The 16,326-nt window shown below is 35.9% G+C and overlaps 2 protein-coding genes across 7 annotated transcripts; one reads left to right on the top strand and one right to left on the bottom strand.

Moving 5' to 3' along the window:
- Positions 1–765: 765 nt before the first annotated feature.
- On the top strand, positions 766–5,856 carry LOC104237888 (AT-rich interactive domain-containing protein 2). 4 transcript variants are annotated; one of them, XM_070153141.1, is made up of 5 exons: positions 766–1,110; positions 1,413–1,471; positions 1,638–2,763; positions 4,725–5,582; positions 5,705–5,856. In XM_070153141.1, exons 3-5 carry the CDS (start codon positions 1,663–1,665, stop codon positions 5,711–5,713), a joined length of 1,968 nt encoding a protein of 655 aa, XP_070009242.1. In that variant the 5' UTR covers positions 766–1,110; positions 1,413–1,471; positions 1,638–1,662; the 3' UTR covers positions 5,714–5,856. The 4 variants fall into 4 exon arrangements, with proteins under 4 accessions (XP_070009242.1, XP_009790418.1, XP_009790417.1 ...); XM_009792116.2 differs by having other exon boundaries at positions 1,618–2,763; positions 4,725–5,856; XM_009792115.2 differs by having other exon boundaries at positions 4,725–5,856.
- A 3,721-nt stretch (positions 5,857–9,577) lies between these two features.
- On the bottom strand, positions 9,578–15,483 carry LOC104237889 (cyclin-dependent kinase D-3-like). Of its 3 annotated transcripts, none has more exons than XM_009792121.2 (8): positions 15,129–15,483; positions 13,771–14,069; positions 13,580–13,688; positions 12,741–12,866; positions 11,615–11,850; positions 11,243–11,539; positions 10,035–10,153; positions 9,578–9,955 (listed from the first exon to the last, which is right to left on the bottom strand). In XM_009792121.2, exons 1-7 carry the CDS (start codon positions 15,237–15,239, stop codon positions 10,093–10,095), a joined length of 1,239 nt encoding a protein of 412 aa, XP_009790423.1. In that variant the 5' UTR covers positions 15,240–15,483; the 3' UTR covers positions 9,578–9,955; positions 10,035–10,092. The 3 variants fall into 3 exon arrangements, with proteins under 3 accessions (XP_009790423.1, XP_009790422.1, XP_009790424.1); XM_009792120.2 differs by having other exon boundaries at positions 9,578–9,936; positions 15,129–15,455; XM_009792122.2 differs by lacking the exons at positions 9,578–9,955; positions 10,035–10,153 and adding an exon at positions 10,434–10,598 and having other exon boundaries at positions 15,129–15,455.
- Between the last annotated feature and the right edge of the window lie 843 nt (positions 15,484–16,326).

Below are 16,326 nucleotides of genomic sequence, written 5' to 3' on the forward strand. Positions count from 1 at the left end.
TTTTCTATTACTCGAGTGAATTAGGAAAGGAGAATGAAAAAGGAGACAATGAGAATAAAATTTATTACGAAATATTAGATAGAAACTCAATCCCCATTTAATTAGTGAAAATTAATTTCTCACCTTATCGAATCTATTATACCCAAAATGCACAATTAGTTTCCTAATCTAGGATAAGAGTTTCCCTTTTAGAAGATTAGTTTATTACAAGATTCGAGTGTAAATACACAATGATAATTTAAGTTTAAATATGTCAAATTATAACAGTCGTGATTTATTATATTCTTATCTATTTTCTAAATTTGTAAATATTATATTAAAGCGATTAAGAAATTAAAGATTAAAAGTAATTTTCATCATATTGTTATTAATTATTCATTAAATGAAAACTTAATGATAATATACTCAAATTCTTCTCATAATTACTATATAATTTTCAAAAGTTTTCTTAATTAGTGTGCCGGAAAAGTAATTTATAGAAGTTTATCTACTTTAAAATTACATAAATTTTTCTTTAATATGATTAAGAACATTATAAATTTTATCTCCTACTTTATATTCTTTTATTCTTTTTGAAACGAACAAAGTACTATTTTCCAAATTGATTAATCCAACGGTGATGATCAAATCTCAAGATGAGGTAAAAGACACAAGGGGATGGACCAAGCAATATTTTTTTCCCATCCTCATTATAAAACTTTATATATTCTTTTACCATTTTCTACAATATTCTAATTGTTAGGGTTCAATACTTCATTGAGGTTTTTATCAATCCCTAATCTTTCATTTTCCTAATTTGATTTTTTTAAGAATTGTTTTGTTGCAAATTCACAAAATCTCAGACATCAAAAAACCCTTAAAACACCTGTCAACAACATTTATTGAGCTGTCAAAAAACCAGCAACTTCTGTTCATAATAATTTTCATAAATTCTTTAACCCCCCCCCCCCCCCCCCAAAAAAAAAAAAAGAATAGTTTTTCACTCAATCTCAGCTGGGGTTCTTGTATTTTCTCCATAGCTGTTCAAGAAAAGGGAAAAATATAGGAGTATATTACAAAATGAAAGGTGGTGGTGGGCTTGAAGAAATTTTATAAACAGCACTTGCAAAGGTAAATAATTCCAATAAAACAGCTTAATTAGTATAGATTGCCATTACTTTTTTTTTTTTTGTTGATCCTTTTTCAGCTTTTATCAACATTTATTTAGCCTATCTATTTTTTCTCTCTCTGTATTGGTTCTTGCTATGTAAATGGAATTAGTCATTTCCTGATTAATGTAGGTTGTGCCTTGAAAACCCCATAAAATTATAGTAATCTTTTGAGTTAATGGAAGCTTTGGTCAAATTTAAATGATGAGTCTCAAATTTATTTCTTTTATTTTTTATTATTGATGACGGCGGTGTCCCGGCCAGCTTGCGTGCACCTCGACTATTCCACCGGTTATTTGCTATCTCCGACCAGCCCAACACAGGTACCGGGTAACTCTACCTCAAGGTTATAGATTGTATCACTTTTATTTTATCCTGTTTTAACTTTTCTTTTCCAGGTTTTTATCAGCATTTATGTAGCCTTTTTTTTTTTTTTGGATTATGGATTTAGATTTCTTTATTAATATAGGCTGTGCTTGTAAACCCCAGAAATTATACAATCTTTTCTGAGTTAATGGAAGCATGGTCAAGTTTAAATGATGAGTCTCAGGTTTATAAAGGAAATGAGAGTGGTTCTGGTATTAATCTTACAGTAGAAGTAAATGGCATTGATGGCTGTAGTAAGAATAGGCTAAAGAGCTTGTTTGATCAAGTTTTTTCTGTTTTTCTAAGTGAGGTAACTGAGAAAAAATGTGTAAGGCCTCTTCCAGTTATGACCGGTAGCGGGCAGCCTCTGGATTTGTTTAAACTTTACTGGATTGTGAGGAAAATAGGTGGATATGACCGCGTTTCGAGCAAGAATTTGTGGGGTTTTATTGCAGAGCATTGTGGGTTGGATGTTGGGGCTGTTGCATTTGTGAAGTTGGTTTATGTTAAGTATTTGGCTGAATTTGATCATTGGCTAAGGCAGTTCTGTAAAGATGGAAACTTGGAGAAAGGAGAGGGTGGGGTTATTCGCCGACTTGATTTGTTGTCAAAGGAGTTGGAGACAAGGTTTAGGAGGTTGTTGCTCCGTAGGTGTCAGAAAAAGAAAGATACTAATTTGCTTCCTTCGAAAAATGGTCAGGTTGATTTTGAAATGTTTACTGCTGAAAATGTTAATAAAACCAATGGTCACACAACACGAAGAAGTTACGGTGCTGAAAACAGGAACGGTAACCTTTACAATAGAGATGAAATATCCATTTCTAAGATGGACGATGACTATGTTTTTTTGGTATCTGCCGAGGGGATTGTCGAGAAGGTCCTTTATAAAGCACCTGACAAATCAAATAATGAATATGATGATGACGAAAATTTCTTTGCCCGCGATGGTAAAAATAAAGTGACATCTAACGGAGAGGTGATTCAGAGAGCTGCATCGGCCAAGAGTGTTATTGAGAATGTATTTGATTCTCGCAAGAGAAAAAGAGAATCTTCATGTTTCTCAGGAATGTTGAATTGGATTAATCACGCGGCAAAACATTCGAATGATCCTGAAATTGGAGAAGTCCCTGAATCTTCCAAGTGGAAAGGTCATACAAGCAACGAGTTCTGGTTCCAGGTCTTGTTGGTTAAGGAAGCACTGCTGAAGAGAAGGCATATTGATACAAATGCAGAGGAATCTAACCCCCAGGTATTTATCTGATCCTTATTCAATCTAATTGGGTGATCGGCAAATGTTTTTTTCACTATTGCTTTATCTTCCATGATTTTTTGTAGCATTGGCGAATTGCTTGTTACATGCCAGGGGCCTTTAAATATGATTTCTTTGTATTATTTTTCTCAGAAGTAATCAAAATGGGAATCACATCTATGGCTCATTTTACTTGTGGTCGACCAATGCCTTGAATTGGTGTTACATATATGTTACCCATGTTCTATCAAAGACTAGATAGTCGTTGTAGCCTTACTATCAGGGGCGATTACACTGTATATATAGGATAAATATCAAGTTTTAGAGGTATATAACGTGTATTGAACACCCTTTGTCGGGGATTTTTTTCACTTCTTTCAAGTTTGAACACCCTTGGGAAAATTTCTGGTTTCGTCATTGCTTACTATAACCAAGTCACTTGGCACATATTAGGCCAAAATGGTAAAGAGGTTCATCACTTCTCATAACAAATTTAGCGTATCACAACTCCAAGAACCAAAATTGATATTTTCCTTTAAAAGTTCCCCAAGGCAAAAGATCGATCCATATTGCCGGTATTTGGAGCTCTTTTCATCTTTTTTTTTCCCGTGTGGCTTTATGTCAGTTGTTAAGCACAACAACGGGTAAAGCTAAACAGATGTGGCTAAGTGATATTACCAACTCGGGCTCATTCGGGGTATTTGAACTTACAAATATCCTTCATAGTTGAATTTCAAAGGCTAGAACTACAGCTTATGCTCCTTCAGATGGGCTTCAACTTTTGGCTTTTATGTTAATCTTTACAAACCTAACTTTTCTTTGTTGCTGCACTTTCCTTTTTCTTTTGGCAACTTACTGATGTCCCATTAGTACGTAATCTATCTCAATGTTCAAAAGGTACATGCTACTAGACAATTTCCAGGTTAAGAGAGGTCAAGTTTGAGATGCACAAATTTCGACTTGAGTTGATGACTTACTTTTGTTTTCTGTTTCAAGTTTAACCCTCTGGGAGAGAGAGGCACTATGTCTGCACTTGCAACTCTGGCAGAACACAATACAACAACAACTACCCAGTGAAATCCCACTAGTGGGGTCTGGGGAGGGTAGTGTGTACGCAGACCTTACCCCTACCCCGGAGGAGTAGAGAGGCTCTTTCCGAAAGACCCTCGGCTCAAGATATTTTATGGTCTGAGATATTTTATGGTTTTGTACTTTTAGGGTGATTTGATTGCAAATAGAATTTAACTCGGCATGCTCCCATATTATAGAATTTTTATTTTGTTTTGTCCCTCCCTTCTCCTGGTTATCTCTCTTTCCATTTCTTTGCTGTGTTTTAAATAGTTAATTCCTTTTCTTAACATGGTATCAAGCCGAATCCATCCCTATTCTTGGTTTGTGTAATGTTAGGCCCCCATGTTATATTGTCCACGCAACGGATGTTCAGTCCTGGGTGTGCAGAGGGGTATTTAAGTGTCCCGCGTTGATTGAAGGAATGAGTTATTGTCTCCTTATATAGTCTTGAGGACTGGCAGTCCTCATCTGATGAGCTAGTTTTTGAGGTTGAGTTAGGCCCAAAATCCATTTCTTAGAAAATAGACATATCCCATCTCCTTGCTGAGCTGATGTTTGAATATTTGGCAATTTCCCGACGGTGTTATGCTAGTAAATCTTTCTTCTAATAAGGATCTCTCTTGTCCAAAGAAAAAGTAATGTACTAAAAGGATAATAAGCTGGGAAGCACCTTTTATCTCCGCTATGGCTGACCTAAAATTCTGCTACTGCTGGTACATTCATAATTCACCAAATAAATGTTTATGTGAATCCGAACCCATTGTGGTTTATTTTGTCACACATCTTTTCCTGGTAGTCAGAAATTTGAACGTGTACAATATGTCTCCTATGACTTCTCAAGTATATATCTATAGAATAGCGTTATCCGTTTTTGTCATGATGTAAATCAGCAGAAGAAGCAGAGGATGCATCCGTCCATGTATGAAGAAGAGAGACTCAACAATCAACCTGCAGAAAAACTAAGATGCAGCAAAAGGATCCCCGTTTCACCAAAACATGCTCCTTGTCCATGTTGTAACTCATGTTCAACCTCGCATAACAAAGCTGCAACTCATCAGAAGGAAGAAGAAGAGGATATTAGGCCAGATCTTACAAGTGTTGAGGTATCAGTAACCGAAAAAATTGATGACTCGGGGGATCAGCAAACACACCCTGAAGTTTCTGTGGGTCCTCTCCACCAAGCTGAAGTCCCTGAATGGTCAGGGGTAATTTCTGAGAGTGATTCCAAGTGGTTAGGCACGCGGATGTGGCCTCCCGAAGTGGAAACAACAAAATCTTTGGTTGAGTTGGATCCTATCGGGGAGGGAAGACGAAGTTCATGTGGTTGTCGATTTCCACAATCTGTTGAATGCATCAGGTTCCATATCGCAGAAAAGAGGTTTAAATTGAAGCTCGAGCTCGGTCCTTTGTTCAACCGATGGAGGTTTGATCGCATGGGAGAAGAAGTTTCACTTTCTTGGACATCTGAAGAGGAAGAGAGATTCAAAGATATGGTAAGGTCAAGTGCTACCTCGAATAACAAATGGAAGAATTCTAAGAAACTACTTCCATCCAAGACTAGGGAAAAGTTGGTTAGCTATTACTTCAATGTATTCCTTATCAGACGTCGGAGCTATCAAAACCGAGTTACTCCAAAAGAACTCGATAGTGATGATGATGAGATTGAGCTTGGGTCTGTCGGCGACAGTTTTGGTAATATTGCAGTTCATGTACCAAGCTCCAGGTCACTAACATGCGTCGAGAATAAGGTATGTACTGATCTGGAGTAACATATCATGGACATTGTAGCGAGCGTTCTAGTTGATACACACAAATATGTTTTCTTGAATTTAACAAGCAGTTATTTTAACTTGCTTGGCAATTTTGACAGACTAAATGAGTGCAGTTGCTGGCAAGAGCAAATACTACTCAGTAGACTGAAGTGATGATCTTATTATGTAAATATATATCTGAAATATTGCCAAATAGTGCATTGTAAAAGTTTAAACAAGTTGCATATAAGGATTCAAAGATTTTCTTTAATGACGCTTGATTGCTTAAGGGGAATGTCTAATCATATAAGATTAGACAAGATTAGTTAGTTTTGATTACATTCGAGATTGACTGAAGATACAAAATAGCACCACCACGACAACAACGACGACCCAGTGAAATATCACTAGTGGGGTCTAAGGAGGGTAGTGTGTATGCAGACCTTACCCCTATCCCGAGGGGTAGATAGGTTGTTTCCGAACACATATAAAGAATTAAATGAAAGAGTGTAGCTTGAGGTAGTTTAAAAAGATCATACAATCTTTCTGATTTATAGCTTGTTTGGCCAAGCTTCTAAAATCAACTTATTTTGCGAAGTGTTTTTTTCTAAAAGTGTTTTTTTTTTCAAAAGTATTTTTAGTGAGAAGCAGTTTATGTTTGGCTAATTAATTTAAAAAGCACTTGTGAGCAGCAATTAGTATTTGACCAAGTTTATAAAAAGTGCTTCTAAGTAAATTTTTGGCCAAATACATATATAACTCATCCAACTTGGCACCATTTTTTCATTTTGGCATTCTATCTCTACCTTGTTTCATTTTGGCCCTCCAACTCTATTTTATATGTTCCATTTGGCCCTCCAACTCTATTTCTTATGTTCCACTTTAACACAAAAGCTGAAACCAGTGCAAAAAATATAACGCGTGTGTATACATAAATCTAAGGTGTAATAAATATCCAATTAAATGTTGCCACCTGGTTTTTTCATCTATGTCAAACGGGTCAATACTAAAATACCTGAATCCGACTGTATTTTTTATGGGTTTATTTCATCTAAACGGGACAGGTATGAAATTAGCAGATGAAAGCTTTGCAATTTAGAGAATGAACATGGGGTAACAGTGGATGAAAAAATACGGTCGGGTTCAAGTATTTTAGTATTGACCTGTTTGACATGGATGAAAAAAATCAGGTGGCAACATTTAATTGGATATTTATTACACCTCAGATTTGTGTATACACACGCGCTATATTTTTTACACTGGTTTCAGCTTTTGTGTTAAAGTGGAACATAAGAAATAGAGTTGGAGGGCCAAAATGGAACATATAAAATAGAGTCGGGGGGCCAAAATGGAACATATAAAATAGAGTTTGAGGGCCAAAATGAAACAAGGTAGAGATAAAGTGCCAAAATGAAAAATGGTGCCAAGTTAGATGGGTTGTATATGTATTTGGCCTAAACTTTTCTTAAAAGTACTTTTAGGGAAAAACTATTTTTTCTGCTATTTCAAAATTGCTTTTGCATCTATTCAAAATCACTTTTTTTCTTCTAAAAGCTTGGCCAAACACTTCAACTTTTAAAAAAAATATTTTTTTCGAAAGAAAAAAAAAGTACTTTTGGCCTCGAAAAAGCTTGGCCAGCCAAACAGGCTATTATATAACTAGTTTGGATTGGTAGATTTGTATTTATGTTTGATATTTGTTAGGAACCTTTTTAAGTCTGTTTTAGAGAGTAAAAATTGCACGGGGTGCCATTTGGTCGCCCCCATTTAACCTATACCCATTTTTTTTTAAACTTTTAACTTGTACCCACTCTTTAAATAATTTCAGCCCCCTTTCTCCTCCTCCTTCATTTTCTTCTTCTTCTTCTTCTTCTTCTTCTTCTTCTTCTTCTTTCTTCTGCTGCTGTTGGTGCTGCACTAAAATGTGTGGTGGTAACATTAGCTTGCTTGTTCATGTCGAGAATCAATAGCAGTGTGAACCTTTGCATCACAGAAAGGCACGTGTCATTGAAGGTTGGGATTTTAATAGTATTTTTATATAAAAATAAATTCTGAAAAGCAATCCATGTATTACAATTTGCTTGTGCGAAAGGATATAGCAGACATATGTTACCAAATGCCGATCCGTCGAAGAGAATTCTTTGAAAGAATAGTTGTTTGTCTCTTAGAATACACACATTAAGAAGAAGAAAAACAAACACACAAGCACTAGAAAGAAAAGAGAACTAAATAACTTCAGCTCTACACACATTAAGAAGAAGAAAAACAAACACACAAGCACTAGAAAGAAAAGAGAACTAAATAACTTCAGCTCTAGAGCTGAAGTTCGACAGTTACAAAACAAAAACTTCAGCTCTAGAGCTGAAGTTCGCTAGTTACAAAACAAAAACTTCAGTTCTCGCCAGTAACAAAAACAAAAACTTCAGCTCTAGAGCTGAAATTCGCCAGTTACAAAACAAAAACTTCACCAGTTACAAAACAAAAACTTCAGCTCTAGAGCTGAAGTTCGCCAGTTACAAAATAAAAATTTCAACTCTAGAGCTGAACTTCAGGCCCGGCTACTAGAATGCTGAAGTTTTACGTGATTGTCTTTGCTACTTCAGTCCCGTATGCTGAAGTTATGCGAAAAAACAAGTACGCTTGTAATTTTTTTTGCAAAGTGGGTATAAGTTAAAACGTGACACAAAAAACGGGTATAGATGCAAATGCCCCTTTTAGAGATCTGTAGGTTAACAAAAAATGTAGAGAAACTGTAATGTTAAAGAATGGCAAACTAATGAGTATTAGAAGGTTAAGAGTCCAAATAGAACGAAATGAATAATAATGATAATTCATATAGTCGACAATTGCTTTGAGACTCAGTTTCTTTTTTATTTTGCTGTACACTTTTGAAGATGGTAGAATAAAGCACATCATCTCTGAATTCATATAGTTAATTCTAACTTACTACGAATTGAGTATAATTATCACCTTGACCGAACAAAGATGATAAGGTTACGACATTGATGTTACCCCTTCGTAGTCTTTTACAAAGTTTCAAAGAAAAATGTCCGATTAATACAGAATATATATATATTGATTAGAAAAGGTGAGAAAGTTTTAAAATGACATATCAAAGAAAAATGTCCGATTGAAATGACATACCAGAGTAAGATAATGCAAAAGTAATATTATTACATATCAATTTTAAAGTTTTTGAGATTGATAGGCCATTGAAGGAGAGATTAGTGTGTGAAAGGAACTGAAACACAAAATAGGACAAACAAAACAAAACCATTAATAAGACTACATTCCTTCGGTTCATATGATCTGTATTTAAAATTGGAAAAATACGAGCTATGTCTATTTATCTATAATTTCTTTTTTATGTATTTCATCACTTTATTTGCTACCTCATCCACGAAATTTCTTTTCCGTCTTATATCTAATGTTGCTAATTACGATTAAAATTTTGGAAGGAGATATTTATGCGTGATTCTTGGAGAGAAAGAACCTCATTTAGATGTGTTTGACTTATTTTGGTAAATCTATGATTAGTGGCTAAAGTTGGTAAGTTAAAACTTTTTTGAGACATTTCTGTAAGATTCCCTTTAAAAATTTTATACACTGTACATTATTTACACTCTTAAGAAAGACATCTAACCTTAATCGTAAGTTTGTCTAAATCACCTTTCATATCTCTCTTAAACGTCTCACTTAAATTACTATTCCATTATTAGAAGAGTAAAGATAGATTTGAAAAAAAAAAGTAAAAATTATTTTGTGATACGTCACATATTTTGAATAATCAATTTAACATATCAATATGACTAATATTTGGAATTGAAGGGAATAGTTACAACAATGGCTAACATAATACATTTGCCACTTCATGTATCGTCAACATCTACCAAAATGTGACCAACGTGCAATGTTATGCAGCTATGGCAGAGATTAGAATATCATGATTTGTATGAACAGATGAAACATTCACTAAGTTAAAACCCAGCAACTCCAAAAAAGCAATACATTGAGTCACAAACTCACATTTGTCAAGTTAGATATATTCTCGAACAGACAGATATCAGTTATGTCATTCTACAAACAGTATCTTCAATTTGAGTTTATACGAAATGATAGAATTGGTATACCCGCATTACAATTACACCCTCTCGACGATAAAGAATGAATTAGGCAAACATTATTACCCTGTTCCAATATACTCTGCAAGATCCTCCGTTATATTGGCGAATGGCGACTTTCACCCAAACCAAAAAAAGATGGGGCATTTGATGCAACAGTGTACCCGATGTTGATAAGGATTCTTCTCCTTTGTTCACCAGAACGGCAAAATCATGGTAGTGCACATGACCTGATAAACGGGTAAGCATCTGCACTTGAGATCAATCTGGATATAAGAACGAAAGATTCCAAGAGAATGAAATATTCAAGTGATAAGTTATCACGCACCTCATTAGCAATATAGAAACCCTCATCCAGATGAACGAAAAACTCAAGACAGATTATGTTATTCCTCTTCGGGTTGGAATTCAAGATCTAATTTCCTCTTTAAATGTGATCTGTCAGCGCTGTAGGTGAAAACAAGCTCAAGAGATTTATCATGATACCACATCAAAGTAGTTACAGGTCCATAGAGTGACTATTGACTAAACGATAACTTCCCACATCCAAAATCTTGACAACATTTGGTCGTGTCAGTATTAGCATTCATATAGTCATTCCCTAGCATAGGATCTTAAGAGCAATCATCTTAGTAGTGTTTACAAGACCTTATCATGACTATCATAGATATTACTATTTCTTTGACTACCACAGATAGTACTATTTATTTTTTCAGATATTACTATTCACTAGCAGTTAGCACACTGGGATATTTCCTTAAAAATAAATCCACCAAAATAACATCTGTTTTAGTTCGTTCTCCATTTTTCTGCAAAAACTTTATCTCCTTGGGGATAGCAGTAACCTGACCACTAGCTGAACACCCTTCCCTTCATTTTTTCCAGTTCTCCCCTGCAGATGTGGTTTTGAAAAACACAGGTCCCACTTATTGTGAACACAAAACCATGCAATGTATAGAAAATGCAAACAAAAAAAAAACAAGACGTGCATATGGTATGATCGTGCATAAGTTTAACATATCAAGAAGGCCAGATACAACGCCAAAACATTATCTGCTTCAGTTACCCAATTTTTCTATTGAATGAACAATTTTTGCCGTACTAAAGAAAAAAAGAAACCAAAATAATATAAATTAAAAGATTCAAACTCTTAATCATGCATTAATAATGAAATACATCCCAGACTTATTTCCCTTCATGATTTCCATGATAATCAGCGTAAAGAAAGTGCTACAGTCCCTAGTTAGATGATCTAATAAGACACAGGCTAAAAGAAATCGTTTAATAATACGTTGAGAATCTATAAAACTTTATTTCTTGAGCCCCACCAGTGTATGAGTTCATAGGCAATGGATGATCGTCTGTGCATAACTATGTCAGTACTCTACTCCCCCCACCCCATAAACACCCCCCCCCAAACACCACAATTTTAGACCAACAGGATGACACCAACGGCATATTACCAAAATGAGATCAAGAACAATGCAAGTAGCCTAAATGGTTAGTAAAAGATATTGCAAAGCATATCAGCTATACCTGTTAATGGTCGGTCTAGTAGGTGGTCTCATCCCAAAGACTGAGAAATCCAGTGACATGGGTACCTGTTCACTCCTCTCACCGGCATTTCCATGGTCATCCATCTTCTCTGGACGCATATTTGCCTCAAATCCTTCGCGCTGTGGCATCACTCTCCTTGACTTTCTTGGTGGAGACAATACTACAGGACCATCATGTGGATTGAACTCTGAAACCCTAGGGTTTGCGGATTCCCGCTTGGGGGGAGGTCTTGGAAGCAGAGCTGGTTCTGTAGGTAGAGGTCCTGATGAGAAGTACCTAATGAAAAGGGAAAGTTCAGCACCCACATCAACTGCAAGTCCGCAGACTACACAAGATAAAGAAGAAACGTACCTATGCTCCAAAGCTTGCTGTGCTGATATTCTAGCTTTTGGGTCGTATGAGAACATCTTTGACAGAAGATCTAAAGCATCCTCAGTAGCCGTTGGAAACAATGTTTTCAGTGGCTGTCCAGGGACATATTGGTACTCCACATAATCAGGCAAGTAGACCATATCAGCCCACTGCGAAGGCTTTGGGGTCCCAAAAGCCGCAAAAATCTTTCCCAGCTGATCAATATCACTGTTTCCCTAACATAGGCGCAGATTACAGAACAAATTATTGGTTGAAGCAACAACATGCAGATAGGAATAGTAAAGGTAGTACGTAAGTATGACAGAAGTTCAAACAATTATTCCATCAAAAAAATCTGGAAAATGGTGCCAGCAGTAATTTCTTGGTGTATTTGGAAAGAAAGAAACCAAAGGTTTTTTATGGCATTTCAACTCCAATCTACTCTCTCAACGCTGCGTGTTTAGTTGGAACTATCTCACCCATGTTAACTGTGCTGATATTTTAGTGGATTTTATTAGCTCCCTGATAGTAGCATAGGCTTTTGTACTGGAGCTAATTATCCTCTCTCTTTTGTACTCTTTGCATCTTCTTGATGCCCTTTAATGAATCTAATTTACTTTATCAAAAAAAAAATAGTTCAAACAATTATTGTGAAATTGGAAGGAACTTATCGCACTAAAGGGATCACCATAGGAACAAGGAAAAAAAGCTCAGTCTGGTTCCTGTAAGCAATTTGCTTTTTAACTATTGCTTCATTGTCAACCGTCCAACTGCATGTGAAGCTCTCTAGAATAAAACTACAAGGGACAATTGGTTTACAGCTTATTGAAGATGAAGAAGAAAATATATACATGTCTAACAGTAAAAGATGCATATAAAAAGAGTGTTTCTCCCTGAATGGAGAAAGTTATTAACAAAGGTTATATTATTGAGAAAACAAGACAGTCCAAGTTCAGAGTTTAACATGAGAAACTATTCCTGAGAAGAGCATTTCCTACATAGTACTATACAGAACATCAAATAAACCAGGTAGCTTGAGTCATGGAAACTCATGATTGCATCGACCAATTTCATATAAAAGGACAAGGATAATTTGTGAGAGGGATTGCCATGACTAGACATTCACCTGCAGAAATGGTCGACGCAGGAGGAGCTCGGCAAAGATACATGCAGCGGCCCAAACATCTACTCCAGGTCCATACTGCTTTGCACCAAACAATAACTCTGGTGCTCTATACCACCGGGCAAAGACCTAACATTACCCATCAGATTAAAAAGTAAGTGCTCTTTACAGTAACAGTAAAAGAAGTAGAGACAGGGGGCAAATGAATCAGGATTCTACTGCTACATATGCACTAATTTGACAACATCTTGGTCCAATCTCAGCTGCTCAAAATTTGTCGTATGCATACCACAGTAGGACAATTCTTAATTTTCCAAAAACAAGGTCATACCATCAGTAATTTGCACAAACATTCTTGATTACTGTGGAATGAAATGTATAGACTAAATAAAGTACATACAAATTTCGTTGAACAGTAACAAAATTGTGTACTGTTCAACACTAACTATATAAAAAGATAGGAGTAACCATGTCAAGTTTGATCATCTTAGATATAGAAAGGCGCAGTATCGGATAATATCTCATTTTTCCATTACGCGTTTTGATAAAAGAACAAAAAAACTTTGGTAAAGAAAAAATCCTCCAAAGAAAGTCCAATTCCCAAAACAGATACCTCCATATTTGTTTAGACAAGTGGGAGAAACTGATAACTCCAGTTCTATAAGGAAAATATCAAAGGCAATTTTAGTGAGTGGGATCATTCCAGGTTATTTTAGGTTTGATAAAGTCATGTCATGAATTTCCACAAGGAGAACCATAATATGAAGACAAATTAAAAAACTGCAATGAAGTAGCAAGATAAAAAGTAACTTCTGACAGGATACATGCTCCAAGAGTTATACCTGGTGAGTGAATCTTCTATCAGGGCTACCAAATAGACGTGCTAATCCAAAGTCAGCAAGTTTAAGCTGCCCATTAGGTCCAATCAATAAATTGTTTGGTTTCATATCTCTGTCAGGAAGAAACAGCAAAAATTTAAGGAAGTTGAACACAAGTTGGAATCTAGTGAAAGCGAGAATATACAAACGCATACCTATGCAAGACATATTTCTTGTGACAAAAAGCAAGTCCTTTCAATGTCATCTGGATATAAGATTTTATATCCGCAGGTGAGAGGAAGATATTCCTATCACGAATCACAGCCTCAAGATCTGTCTCCATGAACTCAAACACAAGATGCAAGTTTCCTTTGTGAGGGAAGGCATCAATCAATTCAATAACGTGAGGATCCTTCAGCTCTTTCAATAATTTTATTTCCCTAAGGGCAGTGAAATTCACCCCTTCTTTCTGTTTCCCAAGACGAATTTTCTTGATAGCAACAGTCTGGCCACTCTGCAGAAAATGAAATTAAAGCTTACATCAGATAAATCATTAACAAGCCTCAATCCAAAACCATCTGGGGTCAACTATATTGAGTCCTTTATATCCATTCCCCCTTATTCAAGCCCATTTCATCCCAATACTTCCAATTAATTTGTCTATTAAGGCAAATTGACCACTCTCTTAAACTAGAGGTTCTCAAACTCTCACACTAATCATTACAGCTTAGAGGTTATGCCTTGTCGCGATTAAGTACTAAGTGAGCTCCAAAACCACCAGCATCCATCTAAGATCTAGCACTAACAGCATTTTTTTTTTGGGGGGGTGCTCAATTCAAAAGCTTACAAAGCTCAATTTAACATTCAACTTTGCACGAAAAAATTTAAATGAAAACAGATTCCAAAATTCATAGACATCAACAAGAACAGTCAATAAACTATGATTAATCTCAAACTAGTTGAGGTGTAATAGCTTGATTAATTTATGCTGAACGACACACTACAACAAACCCTCCACCTTTATGGGGACAGGAATTGAGACTCATTTCCGCACTCAGGACTAGCTATGCGAAGATTGGAGATAGAAACAACAAACACGACATTAATTATAGAATTCCTTCCGCACCCAAGGGTGTCGCCTAGTGGTCAATGAATTAGGTACAAACCTTCGAATCCAGGTTCAAATCCCAGCCGAGACAAAAAAAAAACACTAAGTAACTTCTTCCATCTGCCTAAACTTTGGTGGACATAGTTACCCATATCTATACTGGTGGGAGGTAGGTCGAGTTGCATCTTACAAATTCTAGAATTATTGAACCCAAAGATGGAAAATGAAAAGCACAATCACACCCACGAGCTAGCACTAACAGCTTTTTCTATTTTAATTCAAAAACCTACAGAGCTTTCAATCAGTCAACATTAAAGAATGTTAAATTTCAAGGGAAAAACATCAACAATTCATAGAATTAACAATCAAACCATGAATGAAACAAAACCCTAGAAAATCTTCAAAACCAAATACTGCAAAAATGAAAAACGGAGAAAAACCCACAAGCGTTATAATAAGAAGTACCTTAGTATCAATGGCCTTGAAGACAACACCATAAGTACCTTCACCTAAAATTTCACGTTTTAGGTAACGATCTGCTACTTTTTTTGTCAATAAATTGTCTACTTCTGCCATTTTTACTTCTAATTTTTTATGTGTTTTGCATCTGTTTCAGTGGTGAACTGTTACTTTTATATAATAATCAGCTAATGGAGTATATAAACGACATACGATGAAATAGGTCTGAATTTTTATCGGATTTGTGAAATTGTTCACAAGGTGTTTGTTGTGTGTTTCAGTGAAGAAGAAAGAGGAAGAGGGAAAAAAGCAGGAGCGTATAACTCTGTTAGCGTTTCAATTTAGTGGAGATTTTCACTTTAATTTAAAAACATAAGTGTTAGTTTATTTATTTGTGTCTTCAGTCATTTCTTCTTTTTTCTTCTTCTTTTTTTATTTATTAATAAAATATGGATAATATTATCCTACTTTAGGTCCCTGTTTCTTTTGTCCAGCTACCTTAGTCCCCCAAGAATTAAATTTTATAAATTCAGAATATCAATAGCTAAAGTTATAAAGTTTAGCTGAAGTTGTATTTTATATGTTACATAGCCTTTGTTTGTGAAGAGTCTTTGTGATCTACTTTTGGACTGCTCGGGTAATAGTGAATACCATGTTAAGCCTCCAGTCGTGAGAGTTTGTCCAAATTTCTTTAGCAGAACAGATTCAATTTCATGAGGAGCTAAATCATTTCCTTTCATTGTCGTTATGTAGGTGGTGATATGCTCATGAGGGTCTGAAGTTCCGTCATACTTCGACACTTCAAGCGTTTTGAACCACTTCGGGATTAGCTCTGGCAACGCACGTGGCTTGTATGGCAATTGAGTATACTATTTTGAGTCCAGACCTTTCATTACTGGCTCATAAACCGTAAAAGTTCATTCTTAAAAGGATCGTTCTCGTTATTGAGGCTGGATCCGCTCCCCCTAGCCCCAACGAAGCCAACTTCACCCCAGGAGTGTTGTCGACCCTTTGTGTTGTTTGATTCACTGGAGCACCGGGAGGAATTGGATCTCGTCAGTTTGTGTTATTCGAAGCCTCCAACAATGCCTGCTTGAACTCCGTCATAACTTTATCTTGTCGCGTGAGGTGGCCTAGAATGATCGCTTGTTGCTCTTGCAAGACCCTTACCGCGTCAACGACATGTTCCTCATCAGCATCATCG

This window comes from Nicotiana sylvestris, chromosome 8, assembly GCF_000393655.2.
Source record: "Nicotiana sylvestris chromosome 8, ASM39365v2, whole genome shotgun sequence".
NCBI lineage: Eukaryota > Viridiplantae > Streptophyta > Magnoliopsida > Solanales > Solanaceae > Nicotiana > Nicotiana sylvestris.